Source organism: Mixophyes fleayi, chromosome 1, assembly GCF_038048845.1.
Source record: "Mixophyes fleayi isolate aMixFle1 chromosome 1, aMixFle1.hap1, whole genome shotgun sequence".
Lineage (NCBI taxonomy): Eukaryota > Metazoa > Chordata > Amphibia > Anura > Limnodynastidae > Mixophyes > Mixophyes fleayi.
In genome coordinates this window covers 289,502,146-289,521,239 of record NC_134402.1, presented here as the reverse complement: position 1 = coordinate 289,521,239, position 19,094 = coordinate 289,502,146, and the positions used below count along the sequence as shown (strand labels likewise).

The 19,094-nt window shown below is 46.2% G+C and overlaps 1 protein-coding gene across 3 annotated transcripts in view; it reads right to left on the bottom strand.

The window, feature by feature from the left end:
• The window catches only part of VPS13A (vacuolar protein sorting 13 homolog A), a 243,599-nt gene that overhangs the window by 120,109 nt on the left and 104,396 nt on the right, over positions 1 to 19,094 (bottom strand). For all 3 annotated transcript variants that reach the window (XM_075211020.1, XM_075211019.1, XM_075211021.1), the window contains one exon: positions 13,116 to 13,208. In XM_075211020.1, the coding sequence (XP_075067121.1) occupies positions 13,116 to 13,208 (93 nt within the window). The remainder of the gene's footprint in view (positions 1 to 13,115; positions 13,209 to 19,094) is intronic.

Sequence of the window (19,094 nt, the reverse complement as noted above, 5' to 3'; positions counted from 1 at the left end):
TAAAACCAGTCGCTTTCGTGGAAAAGTGGGAAGCCCTATGGCAAACACTGTCTGGGAGAAAGACCGAGCAGATCGATCTTGTATCCTCAATCCACTACACCCAAGCCCAGACATCGGTAGTAGACTGCAACCACTGATCCCTGAACAAAAAAAGAAGAGCTCACACCACTGGCGACAGCGGAGGAGCAAAATGTCCGTCATGCGGACTGCTTGTTTGCAGGTTTCGCTGCTGGACGTCAAGCCGACTAGGCCTGGCGCCCACGAAGCAAACCACCCCTAGGTGCGGATGACTGGCCTGTGGAAGATTGGCCTGAGGAGTATTAACCCTGCAAACCTTCCTGAGGACTGAAAGGACTGGAATTTGGATAATCTTTGTTTGGGAGCATTAACTGGGAGAAAAGTGCCCTTTCCACCTGTAGCTTGACTGATAATGGAGTCAAGCTGAGGTCCAAACAAAAGACCCCCAGAAAATGGTATGGTCTCAAGAACCTTTTCAGACTCTCCATCAGCCTTCCAGCACTTAAGGCAGAGAATACGACGAATACTGCAGAGGCACAAATACGTGCACCAATCAGTCCCGCGTATGTAGCTGCCTCTCGTAAATAATCTATCGCCCTCTGAAATTGCTCCACTAACGGAAGCAGTTCAGAGGAAGGCCTGCCTGCCAGCAAACCTTGAAAACGGTGTTTTGACCAGCGTTCTACTGCTTTGTTAACACATGCAGATGCCAAAGCAGGCCTGAAAGAGGCATATGCTGCCACGAAAATGAACTTAAGGACGGCCTTAACCTTATGGTCTCTACCATCCTCAAGAGTGGCTATGTTAGGACAAGGAATAGTAGGTTACCTTGGCTAACCTTGTAACTGCAGCATCCACACGTGGAAGCGTCTACCATTTAGCAAAAAACTTCAGGAGGAAAAGGATAAACCGACTGCAGTCACTGAAATACTTGGAACTTGCTATCTGGGGAAGTCCAAGGCTCTGACAACAAATATTCCAATAAGGAATAAGCCAGGAAAAATATTTTTTTTTTTCTTTTCCGTGCAAAAAGAGGAGCCTGTGCAACATGAGGAACCTCTTACTTATGAAAGCGAAGTACCTGACACACAGCTTGTATTAATTCCTCCACACTCTGACGAACCGAATGAATCTCCTCCACAACCGAGGAACCATGTCAGAATTCACCGCTAAATTACCTTCATTCTGGAAACTACAGTCAAATCTAGCTTATTTTCCTGAAGTTGTGGTGCCATCCTCCTACGCTTACGTGAGGAAGACGGCGCCGCAGATTGTAACATCATCTCTAAGAGAAAAAAACTTAAACCAAACCCTGTACAGAGGAAGCAATTCCCTGTACCCAAGCAGACTGTACACACTCCGCCAGGGAGAAACAGTTGAACCTTGACTTAGCGAACTAGAACTCATGTCAGTTGATACAGTGCAAGCAGAATCAGAAGATGGAGTGACCAGAGTCTGTGACAGCACCAACTAAGCAAGTTCAGTCACTGTATTGGAGAGAGACCAACCCAGGCATGTGTTGCCGTATGTAAAGCAGCAACTGCTGTATTACACGGTATGCTCTTTGAAAGCCGGCAGGCTGCGCACAGAGCCTGCGTGCCTGACTGACATGATGGTAACTTAACGTGACAGACAGCCTAGGTGAAACTCAACATTGATGTAACACCAGCTTTACCACGCATGGTTTTTCCCCTTCTGACATGTTAACAGATGGGACAAAACACAAACAAAACAGTGTAATTAAACACAATATAAATAACAAGCAGCCCACAAAACTGAACAGAAAATGAGCCTGCAATACAGCCATTAAAACCCCACAGATTAAAAGTAATAAACTTTTGAAAATAACAATACCCAAACCTTTCTATCAGGACTCAGGACAGAAAAGGGGAGCTATAAAATAGCTGTTTATTCTGGTGTCTGCACACATAATAGTGAGAGACTACCATGGAGGAAGTGTAATTAGAAGAAACACCACTCCCTCCAAGGCCCAACACTGAATTGGTAACATTCAACAATCTAGTGCCTAGCAGGGCTTCATTATCTTAGTGACCCTTGCCTGACCCTGTCTCCTGAGCTAAAAATAGAATCTCTTTTTTTTTTTTTCTCATATGACTGCTCCTAGTAAGAAGCAGCCTGCTCAGGGACACACTCGATTTTCTAGCCCTCTCTCTCAGCACTGTACTGGGAAAGGGTTTCACTTACCTTCTGCCACCCCTCCTCACGCAGTGTCTGCAGTCTATCTGTCAGATCAGGAGGACGGACACAGCCTGCGGCAACTGTGCCCGGCTCCTAGGAGGGTATAAAAACTTTGGGAGAGGGAGGCTGGCAAGAGAGGCACCTCTCACAGCACCTCCTCCGATCCTCTACCTCCATAAAGCGCTTGCCGCACGCTGCATACTGCAGATTCCTGCCATAAAATAATAAAAGTAACAGAAGAAGGCTGCTGAGCAGCCCAGACACAGCCCTTTCGGCGGGCACTTAAACTAGACTGAGGCTGGACAGGAGGTGGGGTATAGAGGGGGAGGAGCTAGGGCTTAGTTAAACAGAAGTTTAAAGTGCCAGTTCGCCCTGTCCCTACTCTACACCCCAATGTCTCCGGTGTCCCCCAAAGGAAGACAGAAAAAATAAAAAACAATATAACACCCCACCAAGTAAACAAATCCTAATATTTTAGTTAAGCCTGATGCTGTATCGTAATACAAACACTCTGTTCACTATAGGTACAGACTCACACGTATTGCTGAAACTAAGCAGCAAACAAGTATAGTGCTACAGCCTATCTTGTGAGCAAACAATACCAGATGAAGGAGCACAGCAGAAGAGAAACGTCAGAAAAGCAGGGAAAATGGCATCTGCACTGAGGAAGATGAGAGAGAGAGACAGAGAGAAAAAGAGAGAGGGAGAAAACGAGAGAGATGGAGAAAACGAGAGGGAGAGAAAAAACAAGAAAATGAGAGAGTGAGTGCGAGCACTCGAGAGAGAAGATGTGGGACTAACTGGTGTTTCTCTTCTCTCTCAGCAGACTCTGTGAAAATCACTATCCTGTAGCTGAGGAAGCAGGCTATTTCTCCTTCTTGGGACCGGTCATCACCTTCAGGAAATACTTGCCAGGTCCTGGGTAGATTGGAGCGCCTACACGAATTGGGAGACTGATTCCCAGAGCTCCACCACGCTGGTGGAGAGTTGCCCAAGTGGCAGGCAACAGAAAATACCAAGACTTCATAGACCTTCTTTTGACAGACTCTTTTGCCTGTGGATCTAATGCGCAACTAAGGTGGGTGGGGAACCTTGCTGAGAATCCTATTGACACTGGTAATCAGCTGACCTATTGTTTAAAATGTACATTTTTTTGGTTTTAATTTTAACAACTTTATTTATTCAAAGCTCAGCAGGTACAATTATGCTATAAAAAAAACAATAAACATATAAGCATTCAAATACAGAGTAATAAGTTATAAATAATATTTGTAGCAAGTAAGAATGAGGGAACACAGACATGGCATTGAACTTGCAACTAGAAGGTCAGCAGTAGTAGGTGCTGAACTATTTTTTCAACGGAAGGAAGAAATAGAAAACAGGGGAAAGAATTAACAAATGAGAATAGTTAAGAGGCAGTGTGGCGTGTTGCTATGAAGAAAGGAATAACAGATAGAGAACAAAAAAAGAGAAGAAAGAGAAAGGGAAGGGGTGAGGGAAGAGGCAGGAGGTAGGAACCAGGACGATCAGGACTAAAAGATTAAATAGTTATGTTAAGAAGGGATTTTGGATATGGAAGTAGGAAGCCCATGGTGCCCATACTTTAGTAAACAATTTAGACGTATTGCGAAGAATACTGGTCATATATTTTGTTTTATATGTATACCAGATTCTATAATTAATCATTTGTAGCTTCAGGGCATGGGGCGGTTTGCAATCAGTGGCTATTTGACATCCCAAGTGGTAGGAGGAAAACCTGGGGGGAGAGGGAGATGTTGATTTGCAATATTTGGGATGCAAAGTTTTGGTGTTCCAGCCAGAATGGGATTAGCTTGGGGCATTGCCACCATATGTGGAGGAAGGTTCGTCCATTGCAGAGCTCCTCCAGCATCTGCTAAACAAGTCAGAAAATTTTATGAAAATTAGCAGGATCTAAGTACCACCAATATAAGCTTATATGCATTTTATTTTATTTTCACACAGATAGAGCTGGAGGCAGTGTTAGCTCTTATTTCCTCATGCTTATTTCCCAATTCTCTCCATTCATTGTCTCCGCCAGGTCCTCCTCCCACACCCTCATGTGAATCTTTATATCTTTATAGTATGAATATGAGACCTTTAGTATTGAAGACTGCCTTAGGGAAAGTGATTCAAAAAAGATCAGTTGTCTGATACATAAAGATGACTTATTAATGTAATGGAAGTTCCGTAATTGCAGGTATTGAAAGAAATACATATCAAATCAAGTCATCAAATGAAAGGAAGTATAGGTCTTTAGTGATATCATTAAGATACAGAAGACCAGCCTTCTTCCAAAGTTCAAATAATGTTGAGATATGGTCAGATGGAAATTTAAGATTTTCAAATAGTGGAATAATTGGATTGGGGTTTGGAGTCAATTTATATTTCTTGTGTGCTCGGTCCCAGAGGCACAACTGGGTGACAAGTAGTAAACTGCGGACGGCTAATCCGGGGGAGCCACAGGAGAGCACATGAAGAGGGGAGACGGAAGAGACGTCCAAGTTCTCCTCCTCAAACAAGGTCCAGAATCTAGTTGAACCAGGAGTGTTCCATAAGATACATTGGTCGAGTTATGCCTCTAACAGGAATGCTTACAATTGAGAACTCTAAGGATTCCGTCTCGTGTCGACCTCTGCAGGACAAGGGGTGTATTTTGCTCCATATAAAATTCACATAGGTGGGTGATACGAATGGGCAACGCTTGAAAATGATACAAAAATCTAGGTAATATGTTAATTTTAGCCAAGTTAATCCTAAAGATTATCCTATCCAAAAGATGAGATAGGGGTCCCATATTTCCATGTCAGATAAAGTGTGCAGTTTTATATTCTGTTATTTTACTGTAAAAAAAAAAAAAAAAAAAAAAATGTTGTATCCTTCATTCTCCTCCTTGTGTGTGTGTATTCTAAACCTAAAGGGGGACGGGTAATGTAGTGAACTTCGGTTCTAAAAATATGATATCCTCGCAGATATAGATATATATCTATGCAAATATGGCTCCTTATTATATACAATTATTACAAGATCCCACTTACTATAACAACTCACTGAAGTACAATAAGCATTATATTAGGGCTAAAAGGGACTTAACTACACTGAAAGTTTTAGAGTTAACCCTGACTCTATATAAAATAGACCAACAGTAGTCAAAATTTGCATACCAAATACCAGTGACTAAACAAGTATACAGAGTGTACTATAGTTATTACTTGCGACAATGTACAGAAAGACTGCACCGGATGAGAGCAGGACAGAAGGAAGAAGCCAGCAACTGCAGAGATGACAGGTAGAAATGGCGCTTCTGCTCAGGGCCGGATTTACCGCTAGGCAACCTAGGCACCTGCCTAGGGCCTAGCGGCTCTCGGGGGGCCCAGCTAGGGGGGACAGGAGCAATTTAAAAATAAATAAAAAATTCGGCCCCTCCCCGCAACTCGTGCAGGAGGAAGGGGGGGTGCCGCGAGTCGGGGGAGGGGGGTCTGGTGCTCCACGATCAAAAGCATTGATGGTCAGTGGTTAGCAACAGGCAGCCAATCGCTAGGCTGCCTGTTGCTGTGCAGCAGACAGGAAGCAGGATGTCTTCGCTTCCTGTCTGCTGATCTGAGGAGGGAGGAGCGACGCTGGCACAACTACAGGTAAGTGAAAGGGGGAAACTGCCCTGCATATCTATAGGGAGGGGGGAAACTGCCCTGCATATCTATAGGGAGGGGGGGGGAAACTGCCCTGCATATCTATAGGGAGGGGGGGGAAACTGCCCTGCATATCTATAGGGAGGGGGGGGGGAAACTGCCCTGCATATCTATAGGGAGGTGGGGGGGAAACTGCCCTGCATATCTATATGGAGGGGAGGGGGGGGACGGGACTGTCCTGCATATCTATAGGGAGAGGGGGCGGGGAACTGCCCTGCATATCTATAGGGAGGGAGGGAACTGCCCTGTATATCTATAGGGAGGGAGGGAACTGCCCTGCATATCTATAGGGAGGGGGGGGAACTGCCCTGCATATCTATAGGGAGGGGGGGGGAACTGCCCTGAATATCTATAGGGAGGGAGAGGGGGGACTGTCATACAAATCTATAGAGTGGGAGGGGGGGGGCTGCCATGAAAATCTATAGGGAGGGAGGTTGATATGTGTGAAGGAGGGGGGCTGATATATGTGACTGGGGGGGTTTTGATGTGACGGGGGGGTATAGCTACAGAGTGGAGGTAAGGAAAATAGCTGCAGGGGGGATGGATGCAGGGTGGGAGGTAAGGAAAATGGCTGTAGGGGGGGTTAAAGAAAATGGCTGCAGCAAGGGCTAAGGAAAATGGCTGCGGGGGGGGGGGGGAGTGGTTAAGGAAAATGGCTGCAGTGGTTATTTAAAAAATAGAGCAGCTTTGGAGGGCATAATCTCATGACTGTGTGGTGGTCACATGGATGCTCTCTGTGGTCTCAGCAATCACTAGAATACTAAATATTAGTGAGATGGGGCTGGTAGAGGTTTGTATTTGATTGAACACAAATATTTAGATATTGCTTATATATGCCTGTACAATGGGGTACTTTTAGATGGCCATAATGGAGTGTTTTGTTTTAACTAAAGGGCCTAATCATTCAGGGTTTGTTAACATTTTGCATTATAATAAATTTTTGCATTTTCAAAACAGGACACCAACTTTCCAGAAGCCAGCTTCTGGATAACAAAATTGCAAGAGAGAAGAGCAAGAACAGGTAAGAGACAATGGCACAATCTGTCTAAATTTGAATGCTGGAGAATACACCTGAACATTCATATTCAGAAGTGTTCCTATACATTTATATATTCAGGGGGGGCGCTGTGGCCGTATTAGCCTAGGCCGGCCAGAACCCTTAATCAGGCCCCGTGTGTGTGTGTGGCCACTGTCTGTGTGTATTGTGTGTGGCCACTGTCTGTGTGTATTATGTGTGTGAGGGGCCACTGTGTGCATGTATTGTGTGTGTGTGTGTATGTGTGTGAGGGGCCACTGCGTGTGTGTGTGTGTGTGGGGCCACTGCGTGCGTGCATTGTGTGCAGGGCCGGACTGGCCATCTGGCACTTCTGGCAAATGCCAGAAGGGCCGATGGCTATATGGGCCGGCCCGACTCCCTCTGTCTTCTTGGTGGCTGGTTCCAGGAACCAGTCACCTCTGCTGCGCGCTCCCCAGCTCCCTCCCCCGTTATGCTGTGCAGCCAGTTACACTGGTGAGTTTACTTTTTTTTTAATTTGTTTTTTCTTTTACTGAAGAGGGGGGGTGCCGCGATTTTCGGGGGGGGAGGGGGTCGCGGGGGTGCCGCGATTTTCGGGGGGAGGGGGGGTCGCGGGGGTGCCGCGATTTTCGGGGGGGGTGCCCGCGATTTTAGGGGGGGTCACGGGGTGCCGCGATTTTAGGGGGGGTCGCGGGGGTGCCGCGATTTTTGGGGGGGTCGCGGGGGTGCCGCGATTTTCGGGGGGGGGGGTGTCCGCGATTTTCTGGGGTGCTGGGAGAGGGGGTGAGAGCCAAAGGGGGTGCAGGGAGAGGGGGGTGAGAGCCAGGGCATGCTGGGAGAGGGGGTGAGAGAACCGAAGGGGGTGCTGGGAGAGGGGGTGAGAGAGCCATAGGGGGTGCTGGGAGAGGGGGTGAGAGAGCCGAAGGGGGTGCTGGGAGAGGGGGTGAGAGCCAGGGCATGCTGGGAGAGGGGGTGAGAGAGCCGAAGGGGGTGCTGGGAAAGGAGGTGAAAGCCGAAGGGGGTGCTGGGAAAGGGGGAGAGAGAGCTGAAGGAGGTTCTGGGAAAGGGGGAGAGAGAGCTGAAGGGGGTGCTGGGAGAGGGGGTAAGAGAGCTGAAGGGGGTGCTGGGAGAGGGGGTGAGAGAGCTGAAGGGGGTGCTGGGAGAGGGGGTGAGAGAGCTGAAGGGGGTGCTGGGAGAGGGGTGAGAGAGCTGAAGGGGGTGCTGGGAGAGGGGGTGAGAGAGCCAAAGGGGGTGCTAGGAGAGGGGGTGAGAGAGCCAAAGGGGAAGAGGTGCTGTGAGAGGGGTGAGAGAGCCAGGGGTTGCTAGGAGAAGGGGTGAGAGAGCCAGGGGGTGCTGGGAGAGGGGGTGAGAGCCAGGGGGTGCTGGGAGAGGGGGTGAGAGCCAGGGGGTGCTGGGAGAGGGGGTGAGAGAGCCGAAGGGGGTGCTGGGAAAGGGGGTGAGAGAGCCAAAGGGGAAGGGGTGCTGGGAGAGGGGGTGAGAGAGCCAGGGGGTGCTGGGAGAGGGGGTGAGAGAGCCAGGGGGTGCTGGGAGAGTGGGTGAGAGAGCCAAAGGGGAAGGGGGTTCTGGGAGAGGGGGTGAGAGAGCCAGGGGGTGCTGGGAGAGGGGGTGAGAGAGCCAAAGGGGAAGGGGGTTCTGGGAGAGGGGGTGAGAGAGCCAAAGGGGAAGAGGGTGCTGGGAGAGGGGGTGAGAGAGCCAAAGGGGAAGGGGGTGCTGGGAGAGGGGGTGAGAGAGCCAAAGGGGAAGGGGGTTCTGGGAGAGGGGGTGAGAGAGCCAGGGTGGTAGGGAGTGCAGGAAGAGGAGTGAGAGAGCCGGGGGGTAGAGGGTGCAGGAAGACGTGTGAGAGAGCCAGGGGAGTAGGTGGTACAGGAAGATGTGTGAGAGACAGCGGAGAAGGTGGTGCAGGGGGTTAAGGAGAAGATGGTGCAGGGGCATAGGTAAAAGAAAGTGTAAAGGGAGAGACATCTTAAGAATGCGAATGTCAGGGATGCAGCCATCATAAAACACAAGTAGTAATGAAGAATGGAAATGCACAGAGGGGACAAGTGTTAAAAAAAATAAAAAATCAAGCCTTCATACTCCATTCACTTATATTTTCTATACCCCCACTCCTAAATTTCTGCTTCGACCACTGCCCTCTATTCCTGCTCCCCACTGCCTGTGTGAGCTGACAGCTGCTGATCCCTCCTCGCCCAGCGTGCCCAGTAGGAGAACAGAACACAGGATGCCATAATCAGGTAAGTTCATATATTTTCTCGTGTGGAATATGTTTTTAACCATCCTTTCTTGAACTGGGAACACTACAGCGTATCCAATAATGTTTAACACTATGTATTGCTCATTATTGCGCTGTAATGTTTTTTGCATATTTATCTGTACAGAGATTTTTAATTAAGAGGAAAAAAACATTGCTTGTCATAAATTTTATCTGTAATTATGTCAATATATCTATTTTTGTTTGCATTGTAAATGATGTATTAAGCTGCTCTTGGGACTCACACTCAGAATCTGATATGCTGTACCAATTTTTATTTGTGAATGAGTTTTTGTCTGAGCTTTACTAATGATTTGGGGCACTACTATGGCATAATGTTATTTGGGGTCACTATTGTGGCATAATATGATTTGGAGGCACTGTTGTGACATAATATGATTTGTGGGCACTACTGTATGGTATATGTTTTGGGGGCACTACTATGCCATAATATGATTTGTGGGCACTTCTGCATGACCAAATATGAATTGAGGGTAATACTATGTGACATAATATGACCTTGGGGCACTACGATGTGGCATAATATGAACTGGGCACACTACGGTGTGGCATCATATGAACTTCTGCCAAAGGCAAGTTTTTCATTGTTGAATATGATGGGAGCCCAAAGAAGTTGCTGTATCAGGGCCCAAAATTCCTCTTGTCAGCCCTGCCTGTGAGTCAAGGGGGTAGACGTCTCCAGGTAAATAATCTAAATGTTTCCTATCTAATCAAACTGATGGATCATGATGGGTCACATCCAATTATTTCTCACCCACCTCCTCTATCCCCCTTAATTTATATACTGTGTTATTTAAAATGAATAGAAAAGACGCATATCCAATTACTGTAGTAAAACAAAAATATTTTTCTCTGACATTTTGCTGTAGATGGAAATACTTTTAATGCGGCCGTGTGAGTTCAACTGATCATTCAATAGTTATGTTTTTTTTTAGATATATGTTAGTTTTATTTCATGTGGAATGATTCATGAAAATTCTGCCATTACTATTTCATTGAGGGAAAAGGGTACCTGTTACCTATATGTGTGTGTAAGTACTCTGTTCGTAGTTGCTATTTTGTGGGAGATTTGAAAAAAGCAAAACATTGTTTCCTACAGTGGCGTCTGTATAATTGGTGGTATTGCTGTAGTATGGGGTGGCGTGCTGGTGGCAATGTTGTAGTGTGTTTGGTGCTTAGTATTGCTAATAAGTAGGAGAGGGTATTGCTATAATGTGGGGGGTGACGCTGGACGCTGTAATGTGGGGGGTGATGCCGGTTGCTGTAATGTGGGGGGTGATGCTGGACGCTGTAATGTGGGGGGTGATGCTGGACTCTGTAATGTGGGGGGTGATGCTGGACGCTGTAATGTGGGGAGTGATGCTGGACGCTGTAATGTGGGGGGTGATGCTGGACGCTGTAATGTGGGGAGTGATGCTGTAATGTGGGGGGTGATGCCGGTTGCTATAATGTGGGGGTGATTGATGTAGTATGAGTGTGTGTGGGGGGTTATTTATTGCTGTAATTTGGGTACTAATAATGTATTGTCATTGTATTTATTGATGTAATTGGGGTGCTAATAATGTAATGTTGAGGGTCATTAGGAGAAATAAATACCCCCTCCCCCCCCCCCCCCACACACACTCATACTACATCATGTTGTACTGCGCCAGCATCAGTGTGCAACAATATAGTGCATGGAGCCCACGTGGGCCTGTGTGCTTTAAATGCCAGGGCTGATTTTTAGTCCCAGTCCGGCCCTGATTGTGTGTGTGTGTGTGAGGGGCCACTGCGTGCGTGCATTATGTGTGTGTGTGTGGCCACTGCGTGCGTGTATCGTGTGTGTGTGTGTGTGTGTGAGGGGCCACTGCGTGCGTGTATCGTGTGTGTGTGTGAGGGGCCACTGCGTGCGTGTATTATGTGTGTGTGTGTGTGTGTGTGTGTGTGTGAGAGGGGCCACTGCGTGCGTGTATTATGTGTGTGTGTGTGTGTGAGGGGCCACTGCGTGCGTGTATTATGTGTGTGGGGCCACTGCGTGCGTGTATTATGTGTGTGTGTGTGTGTGAGGGACCACTGCGTGCGTGTATTATGTGTGTGGGGCCACTGCATGCGTGTATTATGTGTGTGTGTGTGAGGGACCACTGCGTGCGTGTATTATGTGTTTGAGGGGCCACTGCGTGCGTGTATTATGTGTGTGCGAGGGGCCACTGTGTGTGTGAAGGGGGGGGGGGGGGGGGGGGAAACAGATATCTTGCCTAGGGCCCCATGAGGTGTAAATCCGGCTCTGCTTCTGCTGAGGAAAAAACTCAACAAGTCTAAGGAGAGGGAAGAAACAACCCCTCTCACAATCACGCTTCTGGCTAGCCTTATCCATCTGTTCCCCAGCCACTGCCGACGTTACTCAATATGGTCTGTCTACTTGGCTGCTCAGACTGTTATCTCCTTACAGGATACCTTCTATGGCAGTGCAGCGTGTCCCATGGTCGAGCTGTACTCTTCTAAGAGCTGCTTGCTACCAAGGGGATCAAAGCAGCATTTTTTCAAGCCCTGCCAAACAGACTGGAAGGAGGGAAGGCTAGCGGCTACACTTCAATGCAGGGGCCTACAGTGAAGGAAGCCAACAGGCTATTCACTCCTTGGGAGGCACTCCTTCACTATGCAGCACAGATCCTGTGAAAATGAGAGCACAGACATCTCAACGACTGCCAAATATCATGAGGTGAGGGAAGCTTAAGGGCTACTCACCCCGGCACAGAGATCCCGAGTGAATAAAGTCTACAGGCTATTAACCTTATGGGGCTAATCCTGTATGTGCTGCAGCTATACAAGTACAAATAAAAAGCCTAGGAATAAAATAAAAAGACACAGGACATAGAGTCCAAAAGAAAAAAGCACTTCTCGAAAGGCATAAACTAAAACTGACCGCAGATGAGAAGGGCATAGTAGACGAGCGGCTACCCTCCAACAGTTTGAGATTTAAAGTGCCCTGGGCCCAATTCCACATACTATAACCCCCCCCCCCCCACCCCAATAGCTGCAATTTCCCACAGTGACAGGATATAAAGCATCCATCCTTTCATTTTTATGGTAATAGACTATTCGTGCACACAAATATGTAATTTAGGACTTAAATGGTTATTCCGTGTCACATACTATAATTCTTAACTCTGACTTAGGACAAGCAGAGCTGTCTTAATGCATGGGCATGCTGAGCAGTTGCCCGGGAGCCCCACGAGAATAGGGGCCCCATAGGTTTGTCAACATTTCAGTATATTATTTCGGGAGATTTATTCAGAACCTTCAAACCCTCTTTATTAAAATGTTTAGGTGGACTAATCACCTCAGTATCAGCTGTTATCCGTACATGCCAGCTTGCTGTTGCAAATACATATTTTGACCTTGATAAAAACAACGCATAAGTACTAATTGTACATAAGCAAGACAAAATCAACACACAAGTTTTGAAGCAATTCTCTGCAAAGAAATTTCGCACATGTTTGTGTTGAACATAATAAATAATTCATAGTAATTTCATACTGTGCCATCTCCACTTGTATGATTTATTATCGAAGTACCATTTTCATGTTGAATTTCTTGTTTTCAACTTCAAGACTCATGTTATATTGTCCAAACGATTGTGTGGATTATTCTCTGCTGTAGAGCATGTTTTTTAATGTGTAAATACTGATTTTGTTGGAGGTACCAATAAATATAAGCTTAATTTTATCGATAATTAACATTTTTATTCCTGTGAGTGGTTGTGTAGGTAGGGCCCCACAGTGCACTGCTTTACCTGCCTATAATGCTGTTAAGATGGCCTGAGGACAAGAGCAACATTTATTTATTTCAGGACATGCACATTCATGTATGCTTTCACAACAATCACACAAGAAGTATTGCCTACCTTTAACATGAGTGATTTAATGGATAGGTCTATTTTCTGTGGACCACCATTAGACTGAATGCTTTGGAAAAGAAGATCACATGGCTGTAGGATCTAAAATAAATAATAAAAAATATACAGGTGTTACACAAAATATCTGCCTACATGCACATCAGTTTAATATGGAAAGCTTAAGGTAGTGTTATGAAATAATACTGTAAAATATTTTTTCTCCTTTTTAGCAGGTGGGCCTAGACACTGCAGAACTTAGCTTTATCGTCTAAGCTGTAGAAACCTTTAAAAATTAACCCATTACAATTAATTCAATTTTCAGCCCTTACACATATTTAATTTATCACTAGCAAAGTCTAAGAGTAAGGACCTGCATCAGAACGCAAGACAAATGGGCCATTCCAAAGAGGAAAAACACCTGTACATCGCAGCAGGCCTTAGAGAAAAGGATATTAAAATTCTCTTTACTCCTCCACCACAATGAGGAAATTCCAAAACCACAAAGAATAAGTAATCAGGAATAGCTCTCTGGATGATCTGCTAGACAAGGGCAGAATTTACTCATTTCCGTGCTCAGTGCATGATCACAGTGCCATACTAATTTCAGACTTGAGCAGGCAAAAGTTAATGTGGATGGCTAGTCTACTACATCACACTATGAGTAAAGTTCTATGTAACCAGCAACACTTATTAGTCATTACCAGAGACCCATTAATTCAGTGTCAAAACTGATATTTTTGATAGAACTCCTGTACTGTAATACATACTATACTGTACTGTGATTAACTGCCAATCCAGGGTTCTGGTTAGGAATTATTAAACAATACCTCTGGCAACTGAGAGGTTACTGCTGAATTCAGTATAAGAGGATATTTTAACTTATCTTAAACGTCATTTCTCTGAATCCATTTAGGGGATACTGCTTACCATGGGGTATAGAGGTGCGGTGCTGGAATTAAGGCACTATTCCACTAAAGACTTCTCTGTTTGTTTCTCCCACTGTATGCCCCTTGTATAATGACCCATAAGTGTTTCTTTTCTTAACTTACAAACAAAGCCCCAAGGATAGGACTGAAAGAACAATAAAAAAAATAAAATTAACAAGACACTCAACCAAAGTACAGAACAAACAACAAAGTGGTGGTAGTGCAGTGTCCCCCAAATGGATTCAAAGAAATGGATTTTACCATGAGTAGAAAATTCTTCTTTTCTCATTCATTCCATTTGGGGAATGATGCTTACCATGTGGACGACCCAAAGCTGCCCATAGGGGGGTACGTCCAGACACTGTTGCTGCCAATAAACTTTTCATCTTTATGTCAAAACTGGCACCTTTTGATACAAAGACGCTGAACCTGTGGACGGAGTTCCAGTTTGCTGCCCGACACAACTGTTCAATTGAGGCTCAATGCCACACTGCACAGGATATACTCACCATTCTGGTAGAGTGGGCTTTAATATCTTCTGGAACTGGGGTTTCCTCTGATATACAAGCCTCAGGGGATGGTAGCCTTAATCCAACTCGCAACTGTTTGTTTCGTTGCCAGTCATCCTCCCTTGTGTGCATCGTGCAGGACAAGGAGGCTGATGAGTCCACATAGATCCTCAAGATCCTAACCACATCCAACAGGTAGAGCGAGTCTTCTCACCTTGATGACAAGTCCTGGTCTACCACAGGAACAATATGTTGGTTTAGATTACATTTTGACACCACCTTGGGCTAAAAAGAAGCCTTTTTGTGCAGAACAGCTCTACCGTTGTGAAAGACAAGAAATGGTGACCTGCAAGACAGAAAAGTAAATTCATATACTCGGCTTGCTAAAGAGATGGCCAATAAGGAGGGCACCTTCTAAGTAAGAAACTTGAGATCAACGGATTAAAGAGGCTTGAAAGGTGGCTTCTGTTGCACAGAAACCCATAGTACTAACGGCGGAACAAAAGTCGTTTGCACATGTAGAAACCACTGAAGAACCTTCTGGACCGCGTCTCTAGAAGAAAATATATAATGTTGATAACTAGACTTTGAGAGAAGCTAATCTCAAATCCCCATCCAGAATTACTGTAATACCCTCTCTCTTGGCCTTCTTCAGTATCCGAGGTAACATGGGAATCAGAGGGAAGAACTACGCTAGTTGGTTCTGCCAGGGGACAGTCATAGCATCCACTACGAATATTTGTGGATCCGTGTTTTTTGCACAGTACCAAGCTACCTTGTGGTTCAGCCAAGAGGCCATCATGTCATCCTCCAGCTGACCCCACTACTCCAATTTTGACCATTGCCCGGGATGAATAGAATGCCAACTCAAGAAATGGGCCTCCCAATTGTCCACCCTCGGATAATGACCACCAAGATCACTGGGACATGACATTTCATCTTGGCTTCCTCCTTCATCGGGAGTACTTCTGGTCCCCTCTTGGTGGTTTACATACACTATAGCCATGACATTGTACGACTGGATTCAGATGAGTCTGTACCTCAAGAGGAGCTGAGGCTGCAACATAGCGTTTAGAGGCACTCTTAGCTCAAGCACGTTTATGACCGCTCTCCATCCCTGTAGACTGGCATTCATAGTCATGACGGTCTAGACCCAGACAGAGAAGGGGTGCCCCTGATTGAGATGCTTCATCCTCAAACATCACAGAAGGGACTGAGGGGTCAAATGTGTATTGGACCTCGACCACTTGGCTATAAGCTCATTCCGGAATGTCCAGAAGTGGAAACGAGCAAACCGCACCGCTTCGAAGCAAGATATCATTCAACCCATCAGATTCATGCAATGGAGGATGGCTCACTGTTGGGCCCGTCTCCAGGCACTGTCTCTTGGAATGGGAGTTGAAAAGCAATGCTTGGGAGGTGGCCCAAGAGGTCCAAGGTGTAACCTCGTTTCACAATGCCTCCCTCCCATGCGTTGGGAGAAGAACAGATCCATTGATCCCGAAAGAACAGCAGATGGGTCCCACCACAGATTTTAGTGTGGGAAGGGGACCAGTCATGCAAATTGTTTTCAGTGGGCTTGGAACCAGGGTGCCAGCCTGCCCAAGCCTGTTTACCACTTTAGTGAGCCCGATGTTGGGCAAAGGACTGGCCCCTTATGAAAGTTCTGCTCGTTTTAACAATGTAGCATAAGGAACACAATGATCCGGCATCTAGGGTATACCAGGAAGAACGAAGATCTTTCCTCCTGTGACCAGACAGATGATTTTGTCTAGTTCATGGCCGCAAAGTGGAGTACTCTCAAAAGGTAAGGCCTCAAGAGTCTTTTTGGTCTCTACATCTGCCTCCCATGATCGAAGCCAGAGAGTGTCCCTGGCAGTTACCGCTATGGCAGAGGTTTTGGATAGACCCAGACCCGCATCAAGGACAGCGTCCCCCAAGTACTTGGATGCCTCAGAAACATGGTCCACTATTGGCGTCAAATACAATCTAATGCTTAGATTGCATGTCCTTACTGAGTTGCCCTGCTCAATTTTCCACTGCTTTGATTACCCAAGAGACTGCAAGATGAGCGAGGAACCTGTTGAGACATAGATAGATTCACTTGCATTTACTATCTGTGCTGCCTTTTAACAAAGCAGCACTCAGAATAGGAATGGTAGTAGCAGAATCTCCCATTTTACAGCTTCAGAGAAGTGGTAGTTGAACTGGAACCTTGTCGGAACTTTAAACCTCCTATATGGTTTCTGCCTAGACTCACCCAAGAATTCAGATAACTGCATTGAAGAGGAAAATGAAATGGTTTGCTTCTTTTTCCTTTTAAATAGGGAAACACTGGGAACTACCAGTTCCACATACTGCATATCAAGGGTCTGCTAGACAGCTAAAATCAGAACCTCAACCGTGTACTGGACGATTCATCCGGGCATGCAGTCAGGTACTCATAGTCCGAGTTCCTTTAGATCTCACCTTCTTCCTGAGAGGAGTGTTCGGAATTGGAATCTCCTAAAATTTGCACATGAGGGAGAGCCTGACACTTACGAGGCTTGTGGATGACAAAGTCTCCAAGAGCCACAGCACGGAGGAAGACATTTTAACCAGTTACAGATCCAGAAAGGTTCCTGGAGGTAGCTGAAACACCACTTCCTGAGATGGAGTATCAACAAATGAAGTCTCTAAAGGGAAGAATAGGAAGGATAGATTCACCTCCCTCCACAGGACACACTGCAATTTTTCTTCAATTCTGCAATGGACAGACTTCCACTAGGTGGATGGTGGAGACTCTTTTTAGGGAGCTTACCTTGGACGTCTGCGCTTGTTGTAAGTGTCTTGAAGTTTGTTGCTGTCGTTACGGGTAGTGCGGGCGTTCCAGTTCCCGGGCTTGTTGGTTTTTTCGTTGTTTCTGCCGTGGCGCAACCTAGGATAGGGATAGAAGAGGGGTATAGGAAGGTAGAAGAGTGGGGGGGTGGGAGAAACAATACACACGGGACAGACAATATAATGTAGTGCTATGGGATTTAGCAGGTGTTTATAGCCTGTTTTGCCGTCTTCCTGGCGTCTATAGCTCTTTTGCTTAGTTTATAGCTCTAATGTGGTGTATATTGTTATGGTGTCTGTACTGTTTGGGTGTGGGTAGTTGTTTATAGCTCTGGTGGTTAAGGTGGGTAAGGATGTTTAAAGCTCAGTATTCAGCCCAGTTTATCGCTCTCGGGTGTAGCGGCACTATATTGTGCTTTCTGTTTATAGCTCAGTATGTTTATGGCTCTTGGTCTCTGTGGTGGTTGGTGGTATAAGTGATAAGGGTGTTGTTACAGTGGGTAGTGCGTGTTTCTATTGAGCTGGTTCTGCCCAATAGGGATGTTAGTGTGATACAGGGTATGTGTAGTCTATGTGTTCTGTGGGTTGTGTATGTGTTTTTAGGTAGTGCTATGTATTATGTAAGTGTTAAGACTGCTTGCGTTGATGTTTATGCTCATATGCTCTTATAAGAGCAGTTTACTGGAAATGGCCTCCTTCTTTGGTTAGGTAATGGATAACCTTATCGGTGCTGGTGTCTGGGCGGCCTGATCGTGGTTGGTGGATGGAGGCTGCTTCCTTTTTGATGTTTGTAGCGCTGGCCGAGCGGTCAGTGTAGCTTTTGGCCGAGCGACTTTCTTCAACGGCACTTGGAACGCATATGCGTTCCAAATGCCGAACTTCGGGTATTGAGGTGGAGGCGCACAGACGCCTGTGCGTTTGGGAGTCTGCTCACTTCTTCAGGGAGGTCCTTTTGGTAGTGTGTTGTCTAACCAACGCGTTTTGTCCTGGGACTTCGTCAGGGATATGGCTGGTGTGTGGATTTGCTGTTTCAGCAAATCCAAACAAAGATCACCACAGAATCCACCCTCAACGCCGAGAAAAAAAGCACACACGCTGAAAAGAACGCTCCGCAGTGGACCGCACAGGCGTCTGTGCGCCTCCTCCTCAATACCGGAAGTTCGCATATGCGTTCCAAGTGCCGTTGAAGAAAGTCGCTCGGCCAAAAGCTACACTGACCGCTCGGCCAGCACTACAAACATCAAAAAGGAAGCAGCCTCCATCCACCAACCACGATCAGGCCGCCCAGACACCAGCACCGATAAGGTTACCCATTACCTAACCAAAGAAGGAGACCATTTCCAGTAAACTGATCTTATAAATGAGCATTTGAGCATAAACAGCAACGCAAGCAGTCTTAACACTTACATAATACATAGCACTACCTAAAAACACATACACAACCCACAGAACACATAGACTACACATACCCTATATCACACTAACATCCCTATTGGGCAGAACCAGAGCCATAAACATACTGAGCTAAAAACAGAAAGCACAATATAGTGCCGCTACACCCGAGAGCGATAAACTGGGCCGATTACTGAGCTTTAAACATCCTTACCCTCCTTAACCACCAGAGCTATAAACAACTACCCACACCCAAACCCATTAGAGCTATAAACTAAGCAAAAGAGCTATAGACGCCAGGAAGACGACAAAACAGGCTATAAACACCTGCTAAATCCCATAGC